Source organism: Gossypium hirsutum, chromosome D06 (genome assembly GCF_007990345.1).
Source record: "Gossypium hirsutum isolate 1008001.06 chromosome D06, Gossypium_hirsutum_v2.1, whole genome shotgun sequence".
NCBI classification, from domain to species: Eukaryota; Viridiplantae; Streptophyta; class Magnoliopsida; order Malvales; family Malvaceae; genus Gossypium; species Gossypium hirsutum.
In genome coordinates, this window is record NC_053442.1 from 8,422,498 (window position 1) to 8,443,346 (window position 20,849).

The window sequence follows — 20,849 nt, forward strand, 5'->3', positions numbered from 1 at the left end:
AAAATTCAAAGTTCGAGTTAAAAATATTGTTAAAATTATATATCAATGACAAAAAAATATTATTAAATAATTAAAAAGAGATATAAAATGACGTGACAATCCTTTTTCTTGAATTTATAAATAGAATGGATGACAATAGAAAACAAATAAAATAAGCACTATCATGGAATGAAGCAGTGATTTCTTTGACATAAATGCAAAACCAAAAACTAAAATAATTGAATAAAAGTTAAATCATCTTTTTGGGGTTTGATCTTTGCTCTCTCAATATATTCTTAGTTATTTATTTAAAGTATTTATTCAAGTAAATTGATGCTGAATAGCATTAACCCCATTAGCAGCTTTAGGTTTTTTTCTTGGTTCCATTTGAGAAATAAAAATGCAAAGAAAAAGTAAAATAGACATCATTCTTATTTGACTATTACTGTGCATTATCTGTAACAAAGTGTTAAATTACTATATATACATACGGTCCTTCAAAAGGCCTCGATGTTTCTTTTGGGGTCCAAAATTAAGGAAACAGAAACATGGTGAATGATCATTTGACGTGGAACCCAATTGCTACCCTCTGCTTCTAATAACGACTTTAACTCGTCTATCCATCTTCGATCAAATCATCTGTTTCATATGTTTAAAACGAAAACATTATGTAGAAAAAAAGAGTTTTGAAATTCGTACTCTCAACAATGAAACTTACTTCAATTAATTTAGTTTGTTGAGTCCGATTTTTGAAATTCAGGTCTTTAATATCAATAATCTTCTCCTTATATAAATCTCCATATGAAATTTTAGCATGTAAGTTCTCCAATAGAATGGTGAGTCATTTTATAGTAAATATTACCCCGAATATCAAACATAACTTCAAAATATTGAAAAATATTGGACATGACAAGTCTGAGTAGTTTTTAAAAAATGCGTCTTCTTAGAAGCGTTTTAAAAAAAATTTCAGGCCCGAGATGTTTAAAAATTATCTCGGGATTCATGAGATGTTTGAAAATTATCACAGCCACCTCAGCTAAAAACGTATCTTATAGGGCACATTTTCTTCCTTCTCATTTTCAACTCTAACCTTAACTCGTGAAAAAAATTTAGAGCCCAGGATAAATTTCAGACATTTTGCAAATCCCAGGATAATTTTCAGACATCTTGCGCCAACATTGTTTTTTTTTTCTTTTTAGCTCGCTCCTCTCTAGTTGCCTATATAGAGGGGGTTTTGCTCTCCCAATTCCATCAATTCTCTCGGCCAAAAACTTTTTTCTAATTACAAAATAAAAAATTTTCTCCTAAATTGTTTTTTTATTGTTGAAATTTTTGGATGGAATGATTAAACTGTGTTTGTTTTTGAGGGAGACAGTGTGATAGTTTTAAGGTGTGCTTGAGTTCATAGTGATGCGGTGGTGCTCGGAGACCCACACATTTCATTTTCCGTGTCAGGATGGAACCATCGCCTTAGAAGCCTATCACATTGCAACTCAGGCTCCCAATTCATTGTGGTTTATACAGTCACAAGTTGAAGTATAATTAAGGCTCTTAGTTGATAGTGGTTATGCAGTCAAGGGTTGGAGTATAACTTGAGATCCAATTGATAGTGGTTTTACGATCACGGTTCGAGTTTCGTGATACTCGAAAAGGATCCTTTATAAACCCGGTAAATAAGTTTGAGATCATAATCATAGGGAAAACTAAGGAGCTTTTCAGTATGATTAACTTATTCTTTTTCTCCATCTCCAACAAAGACAATATCGTCAACCTCTCTTTTATCCGAAATTGGTGATCGAGTTGGATGCAAAAGGACCCTCAAGGGGGAGTGACTGTAGCAGATGAGAAAAGTTGAAGGTCCTTTCGGGTCGATAGCTATTGTTGTGATTAAATAACTTATTAATAACTACAACTGTTGCCACCTCGACTCAAGTTTTAGCTTCTTTCCACCGCCACCATCGCTCGCCTCCTAAGAGTTCTCTTGCATCCAACTTTGTCGTAGGTTTCGGACAATAGGGAGGTTAAGGATACTATTTTTTGTGGAGATGAAGAAAAATATTAAATTGGTTATACTGGAAAACCCCATAATTTTTCCTTATTATTATTGTCTCAACTTTATGTATGGAGTTTATAAAGTATTCTCTTCCGGTATTATGAAACTTGAACACGTGACCACATAACCACTGTCAACTGGGCTCTTGAGTTATACTCTAACCCGTGACTGCATAACCACTGCCAAATGGGCACTCGAGTTATACTCTAATCCGTGACCGCAGAACCATCGTCAACTAGAAGCCCTAGTTAATTTCAACACGTGACCCTATAAACATCGTGAACTCGGAGCTTGATTTGCAATGTGATGGGCTTCTAAGGTAATGGTTCCATCCCGACATGACAGATGAAATGTGTGGGTCTCCGATCTCTATCATATCATCGTGAACTCAAATATACCTTAGAAATATCATAATGTCTACTTCAAATATAAACACAAATAAATCTCACCCCCAACTTTCCAACACATATACAATTTAAGAGAGAGAAATAAAAAACACGTCTAGCAAGGCACACTTTTAGCCACCATAGTATAAAACGTGTATTGCTAGAGGCATTTTCTATTCCTTTCTCTAACTATGACCGATTTCCTTAAAAATCACTAAAATTGGAAAAGTAAAAGTTAAAGGTTTGTTTGTCCTTAAATCAATTTGGATTTTTAACTACCAATTGAGATAAGAATGTAAATCTATGCGACAGGAAAAGGTCAAAAATAAGAGTATATATGTATGGATTTAAAAGAAAATCCAAAAATGATGTCAAAACTATCCACAAAGGATCGGGTACAGAAATCAGGTTCACACGGGTCCCACCACGACTTCCTTTTTTCTAGTTTCTTCCTACTCTTTCCCACTCTCGTCTCCTTCCCCTTTTCTTCGTCTCGAAGGTAAACTAAGAGAAAGAAACTAATAAAACCTCTAAAAATCACTATTAAATCGAAAAAGAAAATCCCTAAACGATGCAAGAAGCAGAGCTTCACGATTTATCAGACGATGCCGATTACGCAGCGTCTCAACAACAAGTAAGCAAAAAATGAATATCGCTTTCTATGTTTTTCCTTTTATTCCCTTTTCTTCCCCTAAGTTTTCTTTAATTGAATTGCTTTTAATCATTCTTTCTGCTCGATTCCCTCTCCTAATTATTTGTTATTTGTATCAGATTCCTTGAATTTAATTCCCTCTTTCTTCTTTTATTTTCTTTATCTTTTTAGGGATCAGCGAGTATAATGCGGTGCGACAGTGGGAAAAAAAGCTCGTCAAGTGAACCCGAGGGAGCCCAGATTGTTTATTTGAAGGATAATGTTACAATTCATCCTACTCAGTTGGCCTCTGAACGGATTAGTGGAAGATTGAAGTTAATTAAGCAAGGCTCTTCTCTCTTCATGGTAATTAGTTGCACTTTGTTTACATATATGTATAGTTGCTGTTAGCCTTACCTGGTTATCAGAATTAAAGAAAAAAAATCAACTATTTATGTAATCATTAATGAATTGCTGAAATAATTTTTTACCATTTAACTATTAGACCCCCCCCCCAAAAAAAACAGAAAAAAAAAGAAAACCTGATTATGTGACATGGTTTGAGTGGAAAGTATATATTATGAAGTGTTTCATACGATCCTTTATTACCTAATTTGTGCCAGTTAGTTCATGGATAGGATAAAAGTCAAGGGAGGCAAATAGGATGTACAAAAGTATTGTGGCAAATATAATTTTTGTTTGTGTTATCTACGCATGAAATAAATGTTCTATTATTGCATTTGATTGTAGACATGGATTCCATACAAAGGACAAAGTACAAATGCAAGACTATCTGAGAAAGGTTTTCAGCTTCAGACTTGTGATTTGAATGTATTTTATGTACTTATCAATTCATAAGGCATGTATAGATTATATGATTTGCTGAAACTTTTCTTGCATGCATGCTTTTATTATGCAGATAGGAATCTTTATACCATTAGGGCAGTGCCATTTGCTGATGTCAGATCCATCCAGAGACACACTCCAGTTCTTGGGTGGCAGTACATTATTGTTGTTCTGTCATTTGGTAAGGAAACTTCAGACTGTACTGCTTTTACGATGTTCGATTGTCTTCAAGCGAATTTTCATCCTCCTGTGAGGGACAAAAATAAGAAAATAAGTATTAAAAATGAAAACTATTTCATATATTTAAGGCCAAAGTTAGTGGAGATATGTTTTACCAAAATCTCTTAGAGTTACTAAATGAAAATTTGGCTCCATGGACATGGGCTATTCCTTTATTGGCATATATCGTTTAATTCATACTTATTCTGTGCAAACATAGAGAATTCCATCAAACGGTAATAAAGGTGGTGTGATACCAATTGTGTATCAATATATGCTTAGAACGCTCTCAAAGGAAGATGGTAGGTTTCCCTACCACACTTATGGTAACTTTGGTTCATAGAAGCTGATAATCTCTTAATTTTCCTTTTTTTTGTGTTTTTTAAAATTGATAATGAGCAAAGTCTTCAGAGGTTTGGTGCTAATCAATTTATGTTTTCCATCTCTTTCTTGTTTGATTTCCCTCCTAGAGTTGGGTGCCTGAGATGAACAGTAGAAAGTTAAGAGGTTAAATCATCAGACAACTTTATAACTCAATTATATTAACCAAAAGGAGATTATAGATTCTATACCCTGGAATCTTTGATCATGTAATGAAACCAGTTAAACTTGACTCTGAAGCATTATATAATAGATATTCAACATCTTAAAGAGCTGAAGCTTAGAGAAACCTGGTATCATCTAGATTTCTGTAAGATGATTCATGTATGGAAATTGTTGCTTTAAAGCCTTTACTAGGTATTGACAGCCATTTCTTTCCCTAGAATTTTAAAATTTGTGCAGTAAAGCTTTTTCCTAAGCATGCTGATTTGCATGGTTACTTTAACTGGCAGTTGAAAAGACTTCTAGGCATATAAACCTCTCAGTTCGACTGCTCCATCTTTGTGCTACTTCCTGCATCTTGTTTTTTCGTTTACAAGTTTATGGTTTGTCTTGAAGAACCACTTATTGACTAGCTGGAATGGTGTCAGATTACTAATTAATAGTTGATTTTTTCTGCTTGCAAGTCTTTGAAATTCCTTATGATAGTTGTTAAAAGATGATGTAAATCGTTTAATCTCTTGGATTTATTTCAATTTTGTTTTAATTAAGATTTCTATTTCTACTCTGTGACTATACTTGTATTTACATTAATGAAAAACTTTGTTTTGCAGGATTTACATTTCCTCCCCTTTACTTCTATAATGGAGGAGTTCGAGAGTTCCTTGCTACAGTAAAGCAACATGTTTTACTCATGAGGTTGGTTTTGCGCATTTTAAGTTCCAGTTCAATGGTATTTGTGTGATAACTGATTTGAATTCATCTTCAAGAGTTTGAATGTACTTGCTATAGCATTTTGACCAAGAATAAATCTTGAATTAACCAGGTCTTGTCTATCATATGTTTATTGGAACAAATAGGAAATAGATAAAGACTTTTGAAGGAAAAAAATTTGTAAGAAAAGCATTTTCATTTTGTTCTTGCATAATCAATGGTATTAATCTTTTTGGGAGATTGTGGAGTTTTGTTAATTTATTCATTTATAATTTGGTTTTTTGTTAGTATTATGAGCTTTATTTTCTGTGATCACATTTATTCTGAAATTCAGGAGATTTGGTAGATTGTTGGAATCTCTAATGTATGATTTTTCCTTGATTTGGGTAAAGAATGTCTTATGTCTTATTTGTTTACTGTACAGGTTTTTCTTTAAGAGAATTTGCTACCACAAGGATTTTTCTTTTGTTGAATGTACCATAATTAATGATTTACTATACATATTGATACTTAGCATATAATAACATATTGGTTCTTTCGCTTCCAGATCTTCTTAATTAGGAAGTTTCTCCAGAAACAATCAGTATCATACTGCAATTATGTGTGTTCGTTCTATATTTTTTGTGTTATATATGTCCTCAGCTCACAATTTGTAGATGTCCTTATTTGCATCTTATTTTCAGGTCAGCTGAAGATGCTAATGTATTTCTTGTTAATGACTTTCAAAATCCTCTGCAGGTTTGTATAATGCTAATTACCTGTTTGGTTTGTTTTTATCCCAGAATTTATTTTATCACAGGTATTTTTAATCAAAATCCTCTTCAGCAGCAATGCTTCCAGTAACATATATCCAACATGGGAAATAAGGAATTTTAAATTGCAGAATAATTTACTTCTATAGGGGATAGTGTAAATTGTGTTGTAAACTGATAATTTGTTCTGAATATTATAATGCTTGTTGCAGCGAACTTTGTCTTCGTTGGAACTACCTAGGGCAGTTTCCATTGCTAGTGTGCCATCAACACCTGTTTCAGTTGGGGAGTCTTCTTCACAACAAAATGAAGAGAGGACTGATGTAAGTGCTAGTGTTCCTCAATATAATGGAAGGCAGAGGCAGAAAGGTCATGATCCTGCTCGAGATATTTCAATTCAAGTTTTGGAGAAATTTTCTCTTGTAACGAAGTTTGCCCGGGAAACAACTTCACAGCTTTTCCGTGAGACTCATAGCAACGGTTTTGGTCCTTTAGAGAGGAGAAACTCTAACCAGTCTGCCCTTGATTACAGTCACAAATCATCTGAGTATAAAGAGGATGTTCCTGTTCAAAGCCCTGTTGATCCAGATCCTCTTGAGGTAGCAGTTTGTTCCCTTTGTCAATTATTTTCACTTGCTCTTACACACTTCAATACTTGCACTTACTTATTTGAAGGTATAAAAATGAAAGTGCATATATTTCTACAGAAGCTCTTGATTTTCATGGATCAATTGGAACTCGATATAGTCATTATCAATTTTAGGGGATCAAGGCTGACATGGTAGATCAGAGAAAGCCTATATTTAAGATACGGGATGGAAATCCTTTAAAATTTTCAAAATGATAGAACTGATCTACCTACTACTTGTTGTTTATGATAGTGTTACATATAAAACTAAATAAGATACCTTGACTGTTCCATTTGATGATGTAAATGATGAATGGCTTGAATCTGGTGTTGTTCTTGGAAAGTCATCTTGATGTCTGAATCTTTCTATATTTTCACATTACTCGGAGAATTAAGTATTGTTGTTAATCTAAGCATGGTCCAGAGTTCTTTATTTAATTCATGCTGCTTGCTTTATTTTAGTTGGGAACTTTTCAACTTCTGTACCAGGGCAGCCTGATACCAACCTTATCCTTGTTGAACAGAAAGTCCCATTTAGGAAACACAATCATGTTGAAAAAACTGCTATCAATGTGGAGGCTTTTGAGCTAATCAAGTTAAGAATGTACAGAAAGGAGCCTTAGTTCGATTTAAGTTGTTGGGTAACATTTCTACCCTTTCCAACTTCAGTCTTGAGTTAGATATAGATACTTGTGAATGAAATGGCTTATAGAACCTGCTTCATATTCCAATATGTCTTTTGGCATATGATTGCTGAATGAGATTGCATAGCTCAAGTGAATGATGCATGAAGTTGGAAATCCAAAGTGGGGCCAGATGGACAGGGAAGATTAGTTTGTGAAGCATAAAAAAGGAGAACTATGTTGCAATGTTGACGTTCTTTATATAGTTTTCGTAGTGGGTGGATTTACAAAAAAGTTTACATGATCTTGGATGATGGATCAATTAATGTTTGGTCCTCAATTTAGCCTTACGAAACTTTTGTCACTACTCTCCCACCAGTTGAGAAGATTAGTTTCTCTGCCTGCATCTAGCAGATAGATATACAACTTCTTTGTAGTCTGTAGTCCCTGCTCTTTGAGATTGAGTGTGTCTGGTAACCAACTTTCCTTCTTTTCTGTTGATGTGATTAGAGTTTAGCGCTTGTTCTGGGGTCTTTTCTCTTCCTGTAGGATTGAGCAATTGTGAAAGTTGTGGTGAAGTAGTCATAAATTAGGATACTGATAGAACCAGAGATGGATCTTTTGGTTCTGTGTTGGAGAAATCTGCAGCATGGCTATTTTGATTGTATTTATATTTGTAGGGGTCTTTTCTTTAACCTAGTTTGGAGGAAGCTGGACATTCTTACAAGTTTTACAGGGCTGCAAAGAAGATTTGGAACATTAATTTGTTACATCAATGATTATTAAGAAGTGGTTGTACTTTATCAAATTAGACTACTAAAAACTGAAAATAAATTCATTTTGCTTGTGTCTATTTGTATGCAACCCTCTTTTGAGTAGTTGAAATGGATGGTACAGAAATGTAATTTATTATATTACTTGTTTGTGGTGATAAAAAATGATCTCAACCTTGTGCTAAATATGTACTTGTGCTATTTTTTAATAATGATGGCAGGAGAGGGCCCAATATTTGGTGTGGTTGAATATTATTTAACTTCCATAACATTTTTGAATTGTTTCACTTTTGGAAACAGATTTTGTATTGTAAGCTAATATATATTTTCCCCTTCCTATTTTGGCAGTTTGACAAACTCTCATTAGTTTGGGGAAAACCCCGACAACCACCTCTGGGGTTGGAAGAGGTAAGGAACCATATGCAAACTATGTTATTCTGTGTTGTTTCCAATTTGCTTATCTATTTCACATCTCATTCTGCCTATGTCCTACCTCTCCAGTGCATGTCTCTATCACCAATCTCTTACTATATGAAACGAAATAGATTATTAATAAATTTCTTCATTTTTATATCAAATCCTTCTTTAAGCATGACCTTTGAAGTTGCTAGATGTTTCTTCAAACTTCCCTTTTCTGTAATTGGTGTATATTGCTCTTTTTAAATTTATTTATTTATTTTTCAGTGGGCCACATTCTTGGATTCTGAAGGGCGAGTGGTGGATCCAAAAGCTTTAAGAAAAAGAATATTTTATGGAGGAGTTGAACACAAATTTCGAAAAGAGGTTTGTATTGGTACCAGGCAAGGAATCATTGAGTGAATGGTTCTTTTGATTAAAAATGATCTTAATCTTAGAGTTATTACTTTCGATTTTAGGTCTGGGCAATATTGTTGGGATATCATTCATATGAATCAACGTATGCAGAGAGGGAGTATCAAAAGTCTATCAAAAAGACAGAATATGAAACAATAAAAAACCAGTGGCAGGTTTGCACTATTCTCTGTGTTCTTTGTCATTCAACCCTCTTTCCGTTCCCTACTTTGAATCCAAGTTTGTGTTGGATATTAATACCACCGGTCAATACTCTTTACTAAAAGCTTAAACTTTTGAGTTTTAGAAGAAAAATTTTTGTTTTCAACCAAAGACACTTTTGGATGTTCTTTATTTACATAATACATTCTTTTAATCTAAGTCTCCTATGACATGTGGTCATCTGGTATCTCTCTTAGAATAGGTGTTCAACCAAAGACTTGTGTATGACTTTAAGGTTTCTTTCACAAGCCTGTGTGCTAGGATTGCTGGTCTCCTTTGAGGTGTATGGCATGTTGCAGAATTTGCATGCCTCCAAGATGTGCCTCTGAATGGAGAGGTGACAGCTAAAGTGTTTTTCTATAAGACAGACCCAATTATCTTGTAAGGGCCAGTTTATATAGCATATTGGGAGCTCTAAGAAAACCAATGACTAAAATGAATTCACCCTAGAGATGACATGTTTTTGGGGTTTTTTAATGTTGGAAAGCTTAATGCTGTTAATCTTGTGACATTTTCTGTAATAATGGACTAATAGAAAAGTATAAATACAATCCCTCCTGTCAGTCTTGTTATGTACTGATACTTAGTTGGGTTGTATAAGAGTATTGGATGTAGCTGCTTGATTACTCAATGGAGCATACTGATAATGGATGCTAGAATAAGACATACTGCAACAGGGTGCTAACATCTGGAGCTAACTGTTTTTGTCAGTTATCTTTATCTCAACAAGTATTGGCTTCATTAAAATGGGGGCTGTTAGTTGTTTGTGAGTTGGTAATATTATTTTTAGGTTTTGTCTGTTGTCATCTGTTTTCTCTTTTAAAGAGTAATTTTCAAATGCTGGCAAAACTTTTCCATGTATCTTAATACTTTTTTGGTGAACATTTGGACAGAGTATCTCTCCTGAACAGGCAAAAAGATTTACAAAATTTAGAGAGAGGAAAGGCCTTATAGAGAAAGATGTGGTATGTATGAAACCATCACATGTTTCAGTTTGGAGATTCATATATTTATTTTATTCTTTGAAAAGTGTAAAAGCACAATCCTGAGTTGAATGCAACGACTATGTTTGTTGTTTTTAAGGTAAGGACAGACAGATCGCTCTCTTTCTATGATGGGGATGACAGTCCAAATGTGAATCTTTTACGTGATATTCTCTTGACCTACTCCTTTTACAACTTTGATCTTGGTTACTGTCAGGTAACTACTTCCATTAAGCTTTGTTTTTAAGAATCAGTTGGGTGTCTAGCAGGGAAAAGAATTACAGTCATGCTGAGTTACAATTTTGATGCTGAATGTTTTATTTGATTCAATGAAAAAATCTTGTGTTTAAAAAATGCGATGAAAGTGGTGTTTTAAATTGGATGCGCATGCATGTAGAAATGGAATTAGTCTGATCGAAATGCTTGTGTGCACGGAATAAATAACTGTCTTGGTGGCAATACAAGTTCAAAGTTCAATATGATCTCAGGGTGACCTGCAGGCATGCAGGTGACATGGCTTGTTGAAATATGACATAAGGATCTCATAAGCAACTAAGCAGGCGGTAGATATGATGTCCCAGATCACATGCTTTGAGAGCATTAAAAAATGAATGAATTTGAAACAGTTTCTTTCATTTTAGTATATTTTAAGTGCCTTTCAGTGGTCATTATCACCAAAAACTGTATTTAAAGTGGATCATAATTGAACGTGTATGTTATGGTTTTGTTTTCTTCATTACATGCCATAATTTAGTTGCAAAATATTGTGAGGCTTTTGTCCTTTGATGATGATTTATTCTGATATTTTCTTCTCTCCTGTTAAATTTTACTGTGTCGAAGAGATGGCTGTTTGTATGTTTTGAATGAATTCTGTCTATCTTTACATGATTCTAACAAAATAGAGATACATACTCACGTATAGATGCACATAAGAGTGCAATTTTCGTATTCCAGTTTCTACATTTTGTTGTAGATCATTTGATCAGGCGTGTAAATGTTTAGGCCTATAGCTTGTTTTTATTTCTAATTCATGAATTTCTCCGAAGTTTTATGTACATTGTGGCACTTTTCTTCTATATGGTTGCGTGCTTCATCTTTTCCTTTCTTACAGGGGATGAGCGATCTGCTATCTCCAATTTTGTTTGTGATGGAGGATGAGTCGGAATCATTTTGGTGTTTTGTGGCCCTGATGGAACGCCTTGGGCCTAATTTTAATCGTGATCAAAACGGCATGCATTCTCAGCTTTTTGCATTATCTAAGGTCTCTATCTCTCTTTCACAGACACACACTCACACTCACAAACATACTTAAGTGATGGACTTATTATGGTTTTTGTCAAAATGACCAAGACCTTTTTCCTTGTTCTAAACTTTGGGATATGACTGTTTAATGGTAATCTCATGCTTTATACAACTCCCAACAACCTACTGCCCCTGTTGTCCCCTTTGGCATGGGATTAAATTTTCTCCTACTCTATTGTAGAAAAGGGCAATAGTGTTTATGTTCAGAATTCTTGACCATAAGTTTCTGTATAATTAAGACCGTTTAACTTTGTGAGTGTGTCAGTTGGTCAGAGAATTCTGGCAATTGTTTTGGAGACTTCTTTTTTTATTCTTCTTCATCTTGTGCGGCTCCCTGAAATTCAGCCTTTGTGTTGGTGTAAAGTTAAAAAGCAATAGTAGTATTGATATGATATGGATCCAGTCTGAGTTTGTAAAGCTTCAAACTCTGAATCAGAGTTTGTGGTGTGGCTTTTTGGGAGACTTCCACATGATGATATAGCTGGCCTCAGAACTTTTGTTTTATAGTGAAATATTACATGTTTTGATGAGAATAGAGCATCATATTTCCCATCCTTTTCTTGAGTTAACAACTACGATATAGAAACTGGTATAACATGACCACTTTTGGTTTCTTTAGTCCTTGAATAGAAGTCAAATGATGAAGCATCTTTGTGCAATGTCATCAAACTAACGTTTCTTCTTGGAGATCTTTGGATGTCATTTGTGTTCCTGGGAAGGAAACTACATAAAGTAGTTTATAACCAGCTAACCCACTTCTCCCTTGCCTGTAAACAGCATAAAGAAGCTTAAATGGTATCATGACACTATATTTTCTGACAAAGAATTTATAAATGGCTAAACCAAGTAAATCAATATTTCATGAACAGAGATTTGGTCTCTGATTTTGAACTGTACTACTTTTTGCAGCTGGTGGAGTTGCTAGACAGACCTCTGCACAAATATTTCGAGCAGAATGACTGCTTGAATTATTTCTTTTGTTTCCGCTGGATTCTGATACAGTTTAAAAGGTCAGGCTCTTGGACTTGATAGTTCCTTACATTTCCTTCCTTGCCAACATTCATTTTAGGCTACATTTTCCTTTAATAATGCGCTGCACATATTTCCTGCTCTCACATTCCTGTTTTCAATCGTACCAGTTGAAATGGCTCATGTAAAGTAGAATAGTTTGTGGGATAACTCTTAGAATGTGGTTCAGAGCAGAGAAAAGTGGGAGGATCTAAGATAAATAATTTGCGAGGAAGGTGTAAATGGATGGAACATGTTAAACGGGTACCTCTTTGGCAAACCTTCTGGTTTGAATTCTCACCCAATTTGGAAGGACTTAAGGAGAGCGGGGACTGGGGAGAGTAGATGAGAAATATTAACAATTTTACAAATTTCGTTGTCATATTGGAGACAGAAATTTGTCCTTTCTGTTGCTAGAATCATCCCTATTTTTGAGAACACTATTATCATTTTTAGTATATGCTTTTCTCCATGTGTGCACGGCACCTTTTGCTCCACACTCAGAATCCAACATGCAATTACTTATTTTAAGTCCATCGGTATCTGGTGAGGAGGGAGAAAGTGGTTTATGTTGATTGCTTAAAATTAAATAAAAGTGAGAAAAAAGGAGGCATTTCTTGATCTTGGTCTTGATATTTCAGAAAAAAGTCCTTTGATTTTTAACCCCCTTAAATTTCATATTTTGCTTGCACTTATTAATTACTGTCAAACATGAATTTATCCAGGGAACTTGAATATGAGCAAACAATGCGATTGTGGGAAGTATTGTGGACGCATTATTTGTCGGAGCACCTCCATCTGTATGTGTGCGTAGCTATCTTGAAGCGCTATCGAGGGAAGATAATGGGAGAGCAAATGGACTTTGATACCCTCTTGAAGTTCATCAATGAGCTGAGTGGGCAGATTGAGCTTGATGCGATCCTCAGGGATGCGGAAGCTTTATGTATATGTGCGGGTGAGAATGGAGCTGCCTGCATCCCACCTGGAACTGTACCTTCTTTGCCAGTTGACAATGGTTTATTCTATAGTCAGCAAGATGATGAAGTACTGTAAATTGATTCACCATTATGTTTTAGTGTGAAACAGATTCATTGATCTTGTATTTAGCTGTTTTTTTAACAAAACATTAATGCGAATGGATTGGATGAATCATAATATAATTTCTTTTTCGTTCAGAGGTAGTGTAACATGTTTTACGTAAACCTTTTTGTTATTTTCTAAGATTTCCAAATAATTGTCTTGTTCTTATATCTGATTATTTGGTGGATTTTTGTTCTTTTATCTAAATTTTGTTGGTACGATAATTGTATCTGAGATATTTCATGGTATATTGGTGGTTAAAATTTCATCATGTGTTATATTTTTTATGTTCTTTTTGAAGGCATGGTTTCTTAACTTCATTTCTGGGTGGAATTTAAAAAAAAAATAAAAAATTTGTAGTGTATCAGATAATATTCTTTTGTATATATATAAATATATTAGATGACCACGATTTAATGATTATATAACTTTTGATGGGGTAATAATCCACATTATATTCATGAATCTTTTCTTGGTATTAGGTCCATATAATTCCTGATATTGCCTCTAATTTGAAACCAAGATCTATTCGAGGCTTTTCCAATGGAGAAAAATCATGATGGTAGGTTTCAAAACTAGGCCTTTTTTTTGTTTATTGTTTTCAACTTTTGTTGGAATATATGAATTTCGATACAACTTTACACAACCCTGGGTACTAATAATAATAATATAGCCATTTGATATATATATATGTGTGTGTGAAGATCTGAAAAGGAATGAAGTATAAATTTAACACCATTAGGATGAAATTATAATCCTCACATCACTTGTTTACATTTAAAAGTCCTCATTGCTAAAGCCTGGAAGCCCTTTGGGAGAAAAAGAAGGAAAACGTCAAACAGCACAAAAGAATCCAAGTCATGCCTTCATCTTGTTCATTGCTAAGTTAGAGGATTGACTCACTCTCGTTTCTCATTTTTCTTCTAATTTTTTGCCTTCTTTAAGTTTAGTTGTTGCATTATTTTTGTTCATAAACCTAATTGGAACTAAAAATAAACATATTTATAAAATATATTAAAAATTAGAAAAATAATTTATTAGATTAAACAAATTTAGAAGTCCTGTGGGTTAGATTAAGCTTTGGATAAGTAAAAACTTTTTGTTATCCCAACTTGGTTTGATCCCACAATTAAAAAATTGATTATAAGATATTAAATTTGTTATTAATATCACAAATATTATATAGTTTTCTCATAATGAAATAAAAAAAAAGTTAATTTTTAAATAATACTAATTTCTAATGTCATGGAATTGCCTATTTTTATTACTTTAGTATAATCCCAGCTTAGACATATTAATTTATAGTGGTTTGTCTTGTAATTGTCTATTTTTACAATTCTTAACCTTTTAAAAGACTAAATCAGAACCTGATCCCGCTCAACTAAAACCCTCTAAAATTTCAAGGTTAATTGAATAGCTCAATTAGTGAAATGAAGAAGTAAACAAATGAATCTTTAAAAAATTATGTGACTGAACAAATGGAAATTTATAAAAGTACAAAAAGTATGTAGGAGAGAAAAATAAAGAAATGAAGAGCTAAGGGTTTTTCTCTTAATTCATGCTTGGATGCTGCTTTCTTGTAATTTTAAGCGTCTTTGACTTTGTGAATGTTTATTAAAAGCTGAAAAAATGGCATTACAGATCAAGTATTGAACCATACCATATAATTTAAAGAATTAAATAATCACATCTCATTTATTTGGATTTATTTTACAACTTTACTATCTGATGAATAAACTTCAATATATCAAATATATATGGATATAACATTAACATTAGCCAAAGTAATATATAATATAAACATGTATTTAATATTTAATGTATTCTTTTTTAAAAATTTAGTGAAATGATGCACTAAATAAAAAAAATTGAAGATAATAATTTTTTTTATTTTCCTAACATACCCATTGGAGTGAGTTCATAAGGGGATAGACGTTGGTCATAAGTTTTAAAGCTGCTCCATGTTCAGGGAAAGGATTAACCCCTCAATTACTGGTTAAGATATGAGAGATCCTTGTCATCTCACCTAACCCTCGTGATTATAAATTAAAAAAAAGCTTTAACTCGTATTTATAATCACATTATTTAAGCGAACCTTAGTAAAAATGAAATAGTAAGCATTAAATATTATGGATAAACTACACTAGTAGTCACTCAACTATTAGTATTTCTTTTGTCACCCAACTATAAAAAAGTTACAAAATGGTCACTCAACTATTAGTAAATTTCTTTTTTGGTCACCCAAGTATGAAAAGTTATAAAATAATCAGCCAACTATTTAATTTTGTCTTTTTTCGGTTACCAACTGGCTAACTGTGGGAAATTTTAAATTTTACACTATAGCAACTTCAAACCTCAACATTTATAAATTATGTCAACTTAGTCTTGATTCTAAAAAAAATTAACCCTCAACGTTTACACATTGTGGAATTTTTTTTGGTGACATTGAGGGTTAATTTTAAAAGAATGAGAAAAGATGAAAAATCATTATCTTAGATTTTTGGGTGTTTCTATTTTTTCTATATTTTCAATTAAATTTAGTTGATAAATTTGTTTATTTTTTTTAGCTTTTTAGGTGAAAGGGCACAAGGAAAAGTAAAACTGCAAAAAAAGAAAAAGAAAAGAAGAAGATCAATTTACACAATATGTAAATATTGAGGGTAAAATGTTTTAGAAAAAAAGACTAAATTAGTAAAATATATAAATGTTGAGAGTTAAAATTACTATTATGTCAATTTTAAAAGCTAAGACCGTTAGCCAATTGGTGACAAAAAAAAGAGACAATTATGAAAAGTTATAAAATGGTAAAAGTTATAAAAAGAGACAATTTTGAGTGATAAAAAAGCACTTATAGACAAATGACAATTTTATAATTTTTTATAATTAATTAAATAAAAAAATTACTAATAGTTGAATAACTACTAATATAATTTATAATTTAAAAATTATGAATGACAACAGGTTGAGTATTTGTAATTTTTTAAAATTATTATTTGAATTTGAATCTATTATAAATTTAATTAAGTAGTCGAATCTGAAAAACAATCTCTTCCATGTTTTTGAAGGAATGAATTAATTATAATATAATATATATATATATATATTGTTGATGGTTTCAAGAATTACAATGTTAATTAAGTTACAGCTCAACCGATACTAATAGCATAAATAGAAACTTGGAAGTTTATTCCATTTAATTTATCCCAAGTTTTAGTTCCAAATTCAATATTTGTATCCCTCATTTTATAAATTAACTTTTAATGGCCTTTGGTTCAATAATATGATTATTGATATGCATGTCATTACCCAATTCGATTCATTTGGTTAGAACACGATATTTTGATACATTTTATTAAATTTATAAGATTTTTCTCACAATTTGATTCAATGACTAATTTATGGCTTCCACTCCATTCGTAAAGACACATTAGTATCTATTGTTGGAACATTTTCAAAACATTTATATCGTCTCAATAGTTATAAGTGATTCAAAAGTTATGTCACTTGGTTATTAACCAAGAGTTGTCACTATTCACAGAGATGAGTTAGGCCTCTTGTTGCCAAAAGTTATGCCACTTGATTATTAATAAAGAGTTGTGATTATTCAAGTAGACATCTATTGAATAATTATGTATATTATTAAAAGATATAACTATCCATTAATATATTTATGCCTCTATTAAGAGACACGAGAACTCCTATAAATAGGAGAGAAATTTCATATTAGAAAAGGCTAAGAGATAACCAAAAACTCAGAAATAAAAGTTTCTTTCTATTCCTCTCCATATTCTAATATTCCTAGATTGTTCTTGTTGAGGGTGGATTTACTATTTCGGGAGCAGCCTTCGAAGTTTCATCCTTAGAGATGCTGATCAGGTCTCTTAACAATAGAAGGTATTGTCTCCCGAGGGGAGGGTTTTGTGACCTTTTTGCGAAGAGCCATGTATGATTCACGGAGGGAGGTGCTTCAATCATATGTGGACATACAACCACCCACCAAGAGGCAACATAAGTGTCTCACACTTGGTGGGATTCAAACCCCTAACCTATTGAATATAGGTCACTTGTGGTATATGGTACCACTTTGGCTAGCTTTTTATTGTTGACGACGAAATTGACTCCTCTAGGAGAAGTCTTCGAAGTGTCTTCCTCAACGATATTGACTCGACCATCAACAATAGAAGGTATTGCCCCTCGGGGAAGGGTTTTTCTCCCTCCACGAAGGGAGGCACCTCGACCATATGTAAACGTACAACCACTCATCAAGACGCAATGTGAGTGTCCACCCTTGGTGGGATTCATACCCCTAACCTATTGGATTAGGTCACCTGTTGGTGTATGGTACCACTTGAGCTAAAGTGCCCCCCTCTATAAACTATACACAACTCTCCATGGAGGGGGGCAAAACCCTCCATTGAGGGACAATACCTTCTGTTGTTGAGAGATCGGATCTGTGTCCCTAAGGACGACACTTTGAAAACTTCCCCCGAAAGAGTTGGTCCTCCCTAAACAATTTTATAAAGAATTATTGTAGAATTTTTTTTATAAAAATTGATTCACTTGCTATGCTCTGCTCAATGCTCAGTGGATCGTTTTCGTCATTGCAAAACATCGATAGTCATTGAGCTTTATTGTATCATCGAGGTTAATTTGACGACAACTCTTTTGCACTCTAAAAGATAAGTGGGGCGAATAGAACCTTAAAGAAAATGACATAGTTACACATGCACCAACACCTATTGGTGCATTATAAGTAGATCTTTGGTTGGAGTTGAATGTGAGAATTTATTCCATTAAAATTGTGAGTGAAGGTATCACTACAAAAGTTTTCTTTCTTTCTTTCTTTCTTAAGTGTGACTCGAGATCACATTTTAATTTAAAACAATTCGTAGTGCAATATGAATTGTTTCACTCAAGTAAAGACATTATATCGCAAAGATAGTACTTCTTGATTGTTCTACATATGGAGAGGAAATAACTGTTCAAAAAGTTTTTTTTGGAAACATTTGCCTTTATAAATTTCCAATTTCGGATCCACATGTGAAAAAAAAAAGCATTCAACTAAGATCTAAAAAATGTCACATCAACATTCTATTATTAAGTTAATCGATGAGTGACGAAAAAAATTAATTTTAATAATGTTGGTGATGAAAATGAAAACTTTTATAATTGAGAGATTACAAACAGTAACACGCTAATAGTTGAACGATTAATGGTATGTGAACTTAATTAAATAATTAGAAGTATTTGCAATTTTTTTTTCAATATTATCCCTTTTTATATTGTGAGAACTCAATTAAATAATTACACCCATTTCAATCAAAGTCAATTTAACTTTTTTTTTATAAATTTATTATATAAAATTTTGCACGATTTAATAGTGTACTATACTCTAATATAAAAGAATGCCTCCGTAGATCTTATATATGAAATTCTATCCAGAATGTTTAAAATATGTATACACTGCAAATTAAAAGGACTAAAGATGTTGAACCCAAAATTTTTTAATTAATATATTTACTTTCATACTAAAGTGATTAATTTGTTGTGTATGAAAATCCCAATTTTCCCAACTTAATAGACATCTGAATCATAAATAGATTCCCTGCAAAATCTTTGGTCCCCTTCTCCACCGTCAAAAACAATCCCAGTTTTGATGGGCGTAAAATCTTAGGGCTTAGCATTGTAGTTAGCAAAGACACAGAAAACAATGGAAAGGATCGAAGGAAAGCAGCAGAAGGGAACAAATGGTCGGCTAAAAGTGAAGCAAAGCTTGGACCCACTTCACCAAATGTTTACCTTCTGTCTGCTAAATGTTCCCCCATCACTATCTGCTACCATTTCATCTTCTTTTAATTAATATCCCAACTTGATACCAAGTAACCCAGATTTCCTTCTTTCTTTTGTTGTCTTCGTTTTGATTCTCTCACGCCGTAGCATATATATTTATATATAATAGCAATTGCACTTTGCTTGTTTTTAAGAATTCTATTCTATTGTACTTAAAGGGCTATCTCTGTTTTGTAATTGTGTTAATGTGCATGGAACTCCAACTGGGACTCGCTCTTCCAGGTTCCGACACTTGGAGCCGGCCTTTGCTAAAACTGGGTCTATATGAAGACATTAATGTTAACAGAAAAAAACGTGGCTTTGATCATGGATACCTCGAAGACGAGTTTTCCGCTGCCAGTTTCAAGTGATTCCCTTCGCAAAAACTTGTGTATTGTTGTTTGGGAATTTTTCGTTCATTTATGGAGTTTAAAATCTTTTTTTTACAGGAACTATGAAAAGGGTCTAGTGGGGTGGCCGCCGGTGGAAACCTGGAGGAGGAAGAAGCTACGCTGCCAAGTTCACAACCACATGACAGCGGCGGAGAATGGGTACTGCGGGGGTAGGGCTTCAAATTCCTCGTACGTGAAGGTAAAGATGGAAGGCGTTGTAATTGCCAGGAAAATTGACATCAGCATCCATCAATCCTTTGAAACGCTTACAACCACAATCATGACAATGTTTGATATCTGTAAGAACCCAAAATGGAAAATTCTTGCTTAAACATAATTCTAATTTCAACATTAAGTTTGATTCAAATTCATGAATTGAACTGTTAGTTTCCCACTTTCCCTTCATCTTTGGATCAGTTGATGAGAACCGGAGGAGCTTTAAACTGACTTATCAGGACAAAGAAGGTGACTGGTTGATTGCTGAAGATGTTCCCTGGAGGTAATTTTTTTTCCTTTTCCCGACCTTTCTCGTCTGAGATACTTTCCTCCTGTTTGGTTAGATAGAAAATGATGGGAAAAAAATTGTTGTTTCAGGACCTTCGTTCGTTCATTAAAATGCCTGAAATTAATTAGAAGCAGAGGGTAGCAATTGGGTTCCACGTCAAATTATCAAAAATCATCCGCCATGTTTCTGCTTCCTTAATTTTGGATCCTAAAAGAATCCTCGAGGCCTTTTTTTTTTCCCGGACTTTTGAAGGACCGTATGTATATATAGTAATTTAACACTTTGTTACAGATAATGTACAGTAATACTAGTCAAATAAGAATGATGTCTATTTTATTTTTTCTTTGCATTTTTATTTCTCAAATGGAACCAAGAAAAAAACCTAAAGCTGCTAATGGGGTTAATGCCATTCAGCATCAATTTACTTGAATAAATACTTTAAATAAATAACTAAGAATATATTGAGAGAGCAAAGATCAAACCCCAAAAGGATGAGAAAACTAGTAAATTTTCTATCACTATATTTTTTTACATAAACCTTTTCTTTCACCATGTTGTCAGAACGAGATAATTT

General features: G+C 33.3%; 2 protein-coding genes across 5 annotated transcripts; both read left to right on the forward strand.

Annotated features, from left to right (window-relative positions):
- Positions 1 to 2,790: 2,790 nt before the first annotated feature.
- Positions 2,791 to 13,644, forward strand: LOC107901321 (TBC1 domain family member 17). Of its 3 annotated transcripts, none has more exons than XM_016827269.2 (15): positions 2,791 to 3,052; positions 3,242 to 3,415; positions 3,800 to 3,851; positions 3,969 to 4,076; positions 5,269 to 5,353; positions 6,052 to 6,106; positions 6,333 to 6,719; positions 8,493 to 8,552; positions 8,829 to 8,927; positions 9,020 to 9,130; positions 10,070 to 10,141; positions 10,260 to 10,376; positions 11,271 to 11,420; positions 12,371 to 12,471; positions 13,195 to 13,644. In XM_016827269.2, the coding sequence occupies exons 1-15, from the start codon at positions 2,990 to 2,992 to the stop codon at positions 13,520 to 13,522; spliced, it is 1,962 nt and encodes a 653-aa protein (XP_016682758.2). In that variant the 5' UTR covers positions 2,791 to 2,989; the 3' UTR covers positions 13,523 to 13,644. The 3 variants fall into 3 exon arrangements, with proteins under 3 accessions (XP_016682758.2, XP_040951163.1, XP_040951162.1); XM_041095228.1 differs by having other exon boundaries at positions 2,821 to 3,052; positions 6,025 to 6,106; XM_041095229.1 differs by lacking the exon at positions 11,271 to 11,420 and having other exon boundaries at positions 2,817 to 3,052; positions 6,025 to 6,106.
- A 5,754-nt stretch (positions 13,645 to 19,398) lies between these two features.
- LOC107901319 (auxin-responsive protein IAA20) lies at positions 19,399 to 20,624 on the forward strand. Of its 2 annotated transcripts, none has more exons than XM_016827267.2 (4): positions 19,399 to 19,745; positions 19,828 to 20,069; positions 20,158 to 20,269; positions 20,365 to 20,624. In XM_016827267.2, exons 1-4 carry the CDS (start codon positions 19,585 to 19,587, stop codon positions 20,414 to 20,416), a joined length of 567 nt encoding a protein of 188 aa, XP_016682756.1. In that variant the 5' UTR covers positions 19,399 to 19,584; the 3' UTR covers positions 20,417 to 20,624. The 2 variants fall into 2 exon arrangements, with proteins under 2 accessions (XP_016682756.1, XP_016682757.1); XM_016827268.2 differs by having other exon boundaries at positions 19,413 to 19,745; positions 20,188 to 20,269.
- The last annotated feature ends 225 nt before the right edge of the window (positions 20,625 to 20,849 follow it).

Bases quoted from the DNA above. Each gene is read 5' to 3' on its own strand.
- LOC107901321 (XM_041095228.1), top strand. From the start codon at position 2,990: ATGCAAGAAGCAGAGCTTCACGATTTATCAGACGATGCCGATTACGCA. The intron at 9,131-10,069 runs GTTTGCACTATT...ACATTTGGACAG, and splicing joins CAATAAAAAACCAGTGGCAG to AGTATCTCTCCTGAACAGGC. The intron at 10,377-11,270 runs GTAACTACTTCC...CCTTTCTTACAG, and splicing joins TTGATCTTGGTTACTGTCAG to GGGATGAGCGATCTGCTATC.
- LOC107901319 (XM_016827267.2), top strand. From the start codon at position 19,585: ATGTGCATGGAACTCCAACTGGGACTCGCTCTTCCAGGTTCCGACACT. The intron at 20,070-20,157 runs GTAAGAACCCAA...TTGAACTGTTAG, and splicing joins CATGACAATGTTTGATATCT to TTTCCCACTTTCCCTTCATC. The intron at 20,270-20,364 runs GTAATTTTTTTT...TTGTTGTTTCAG, and splicing joins GCTGAAGATGTTCCCTGGAG to GACCTTCGTTCGTTCATTAA.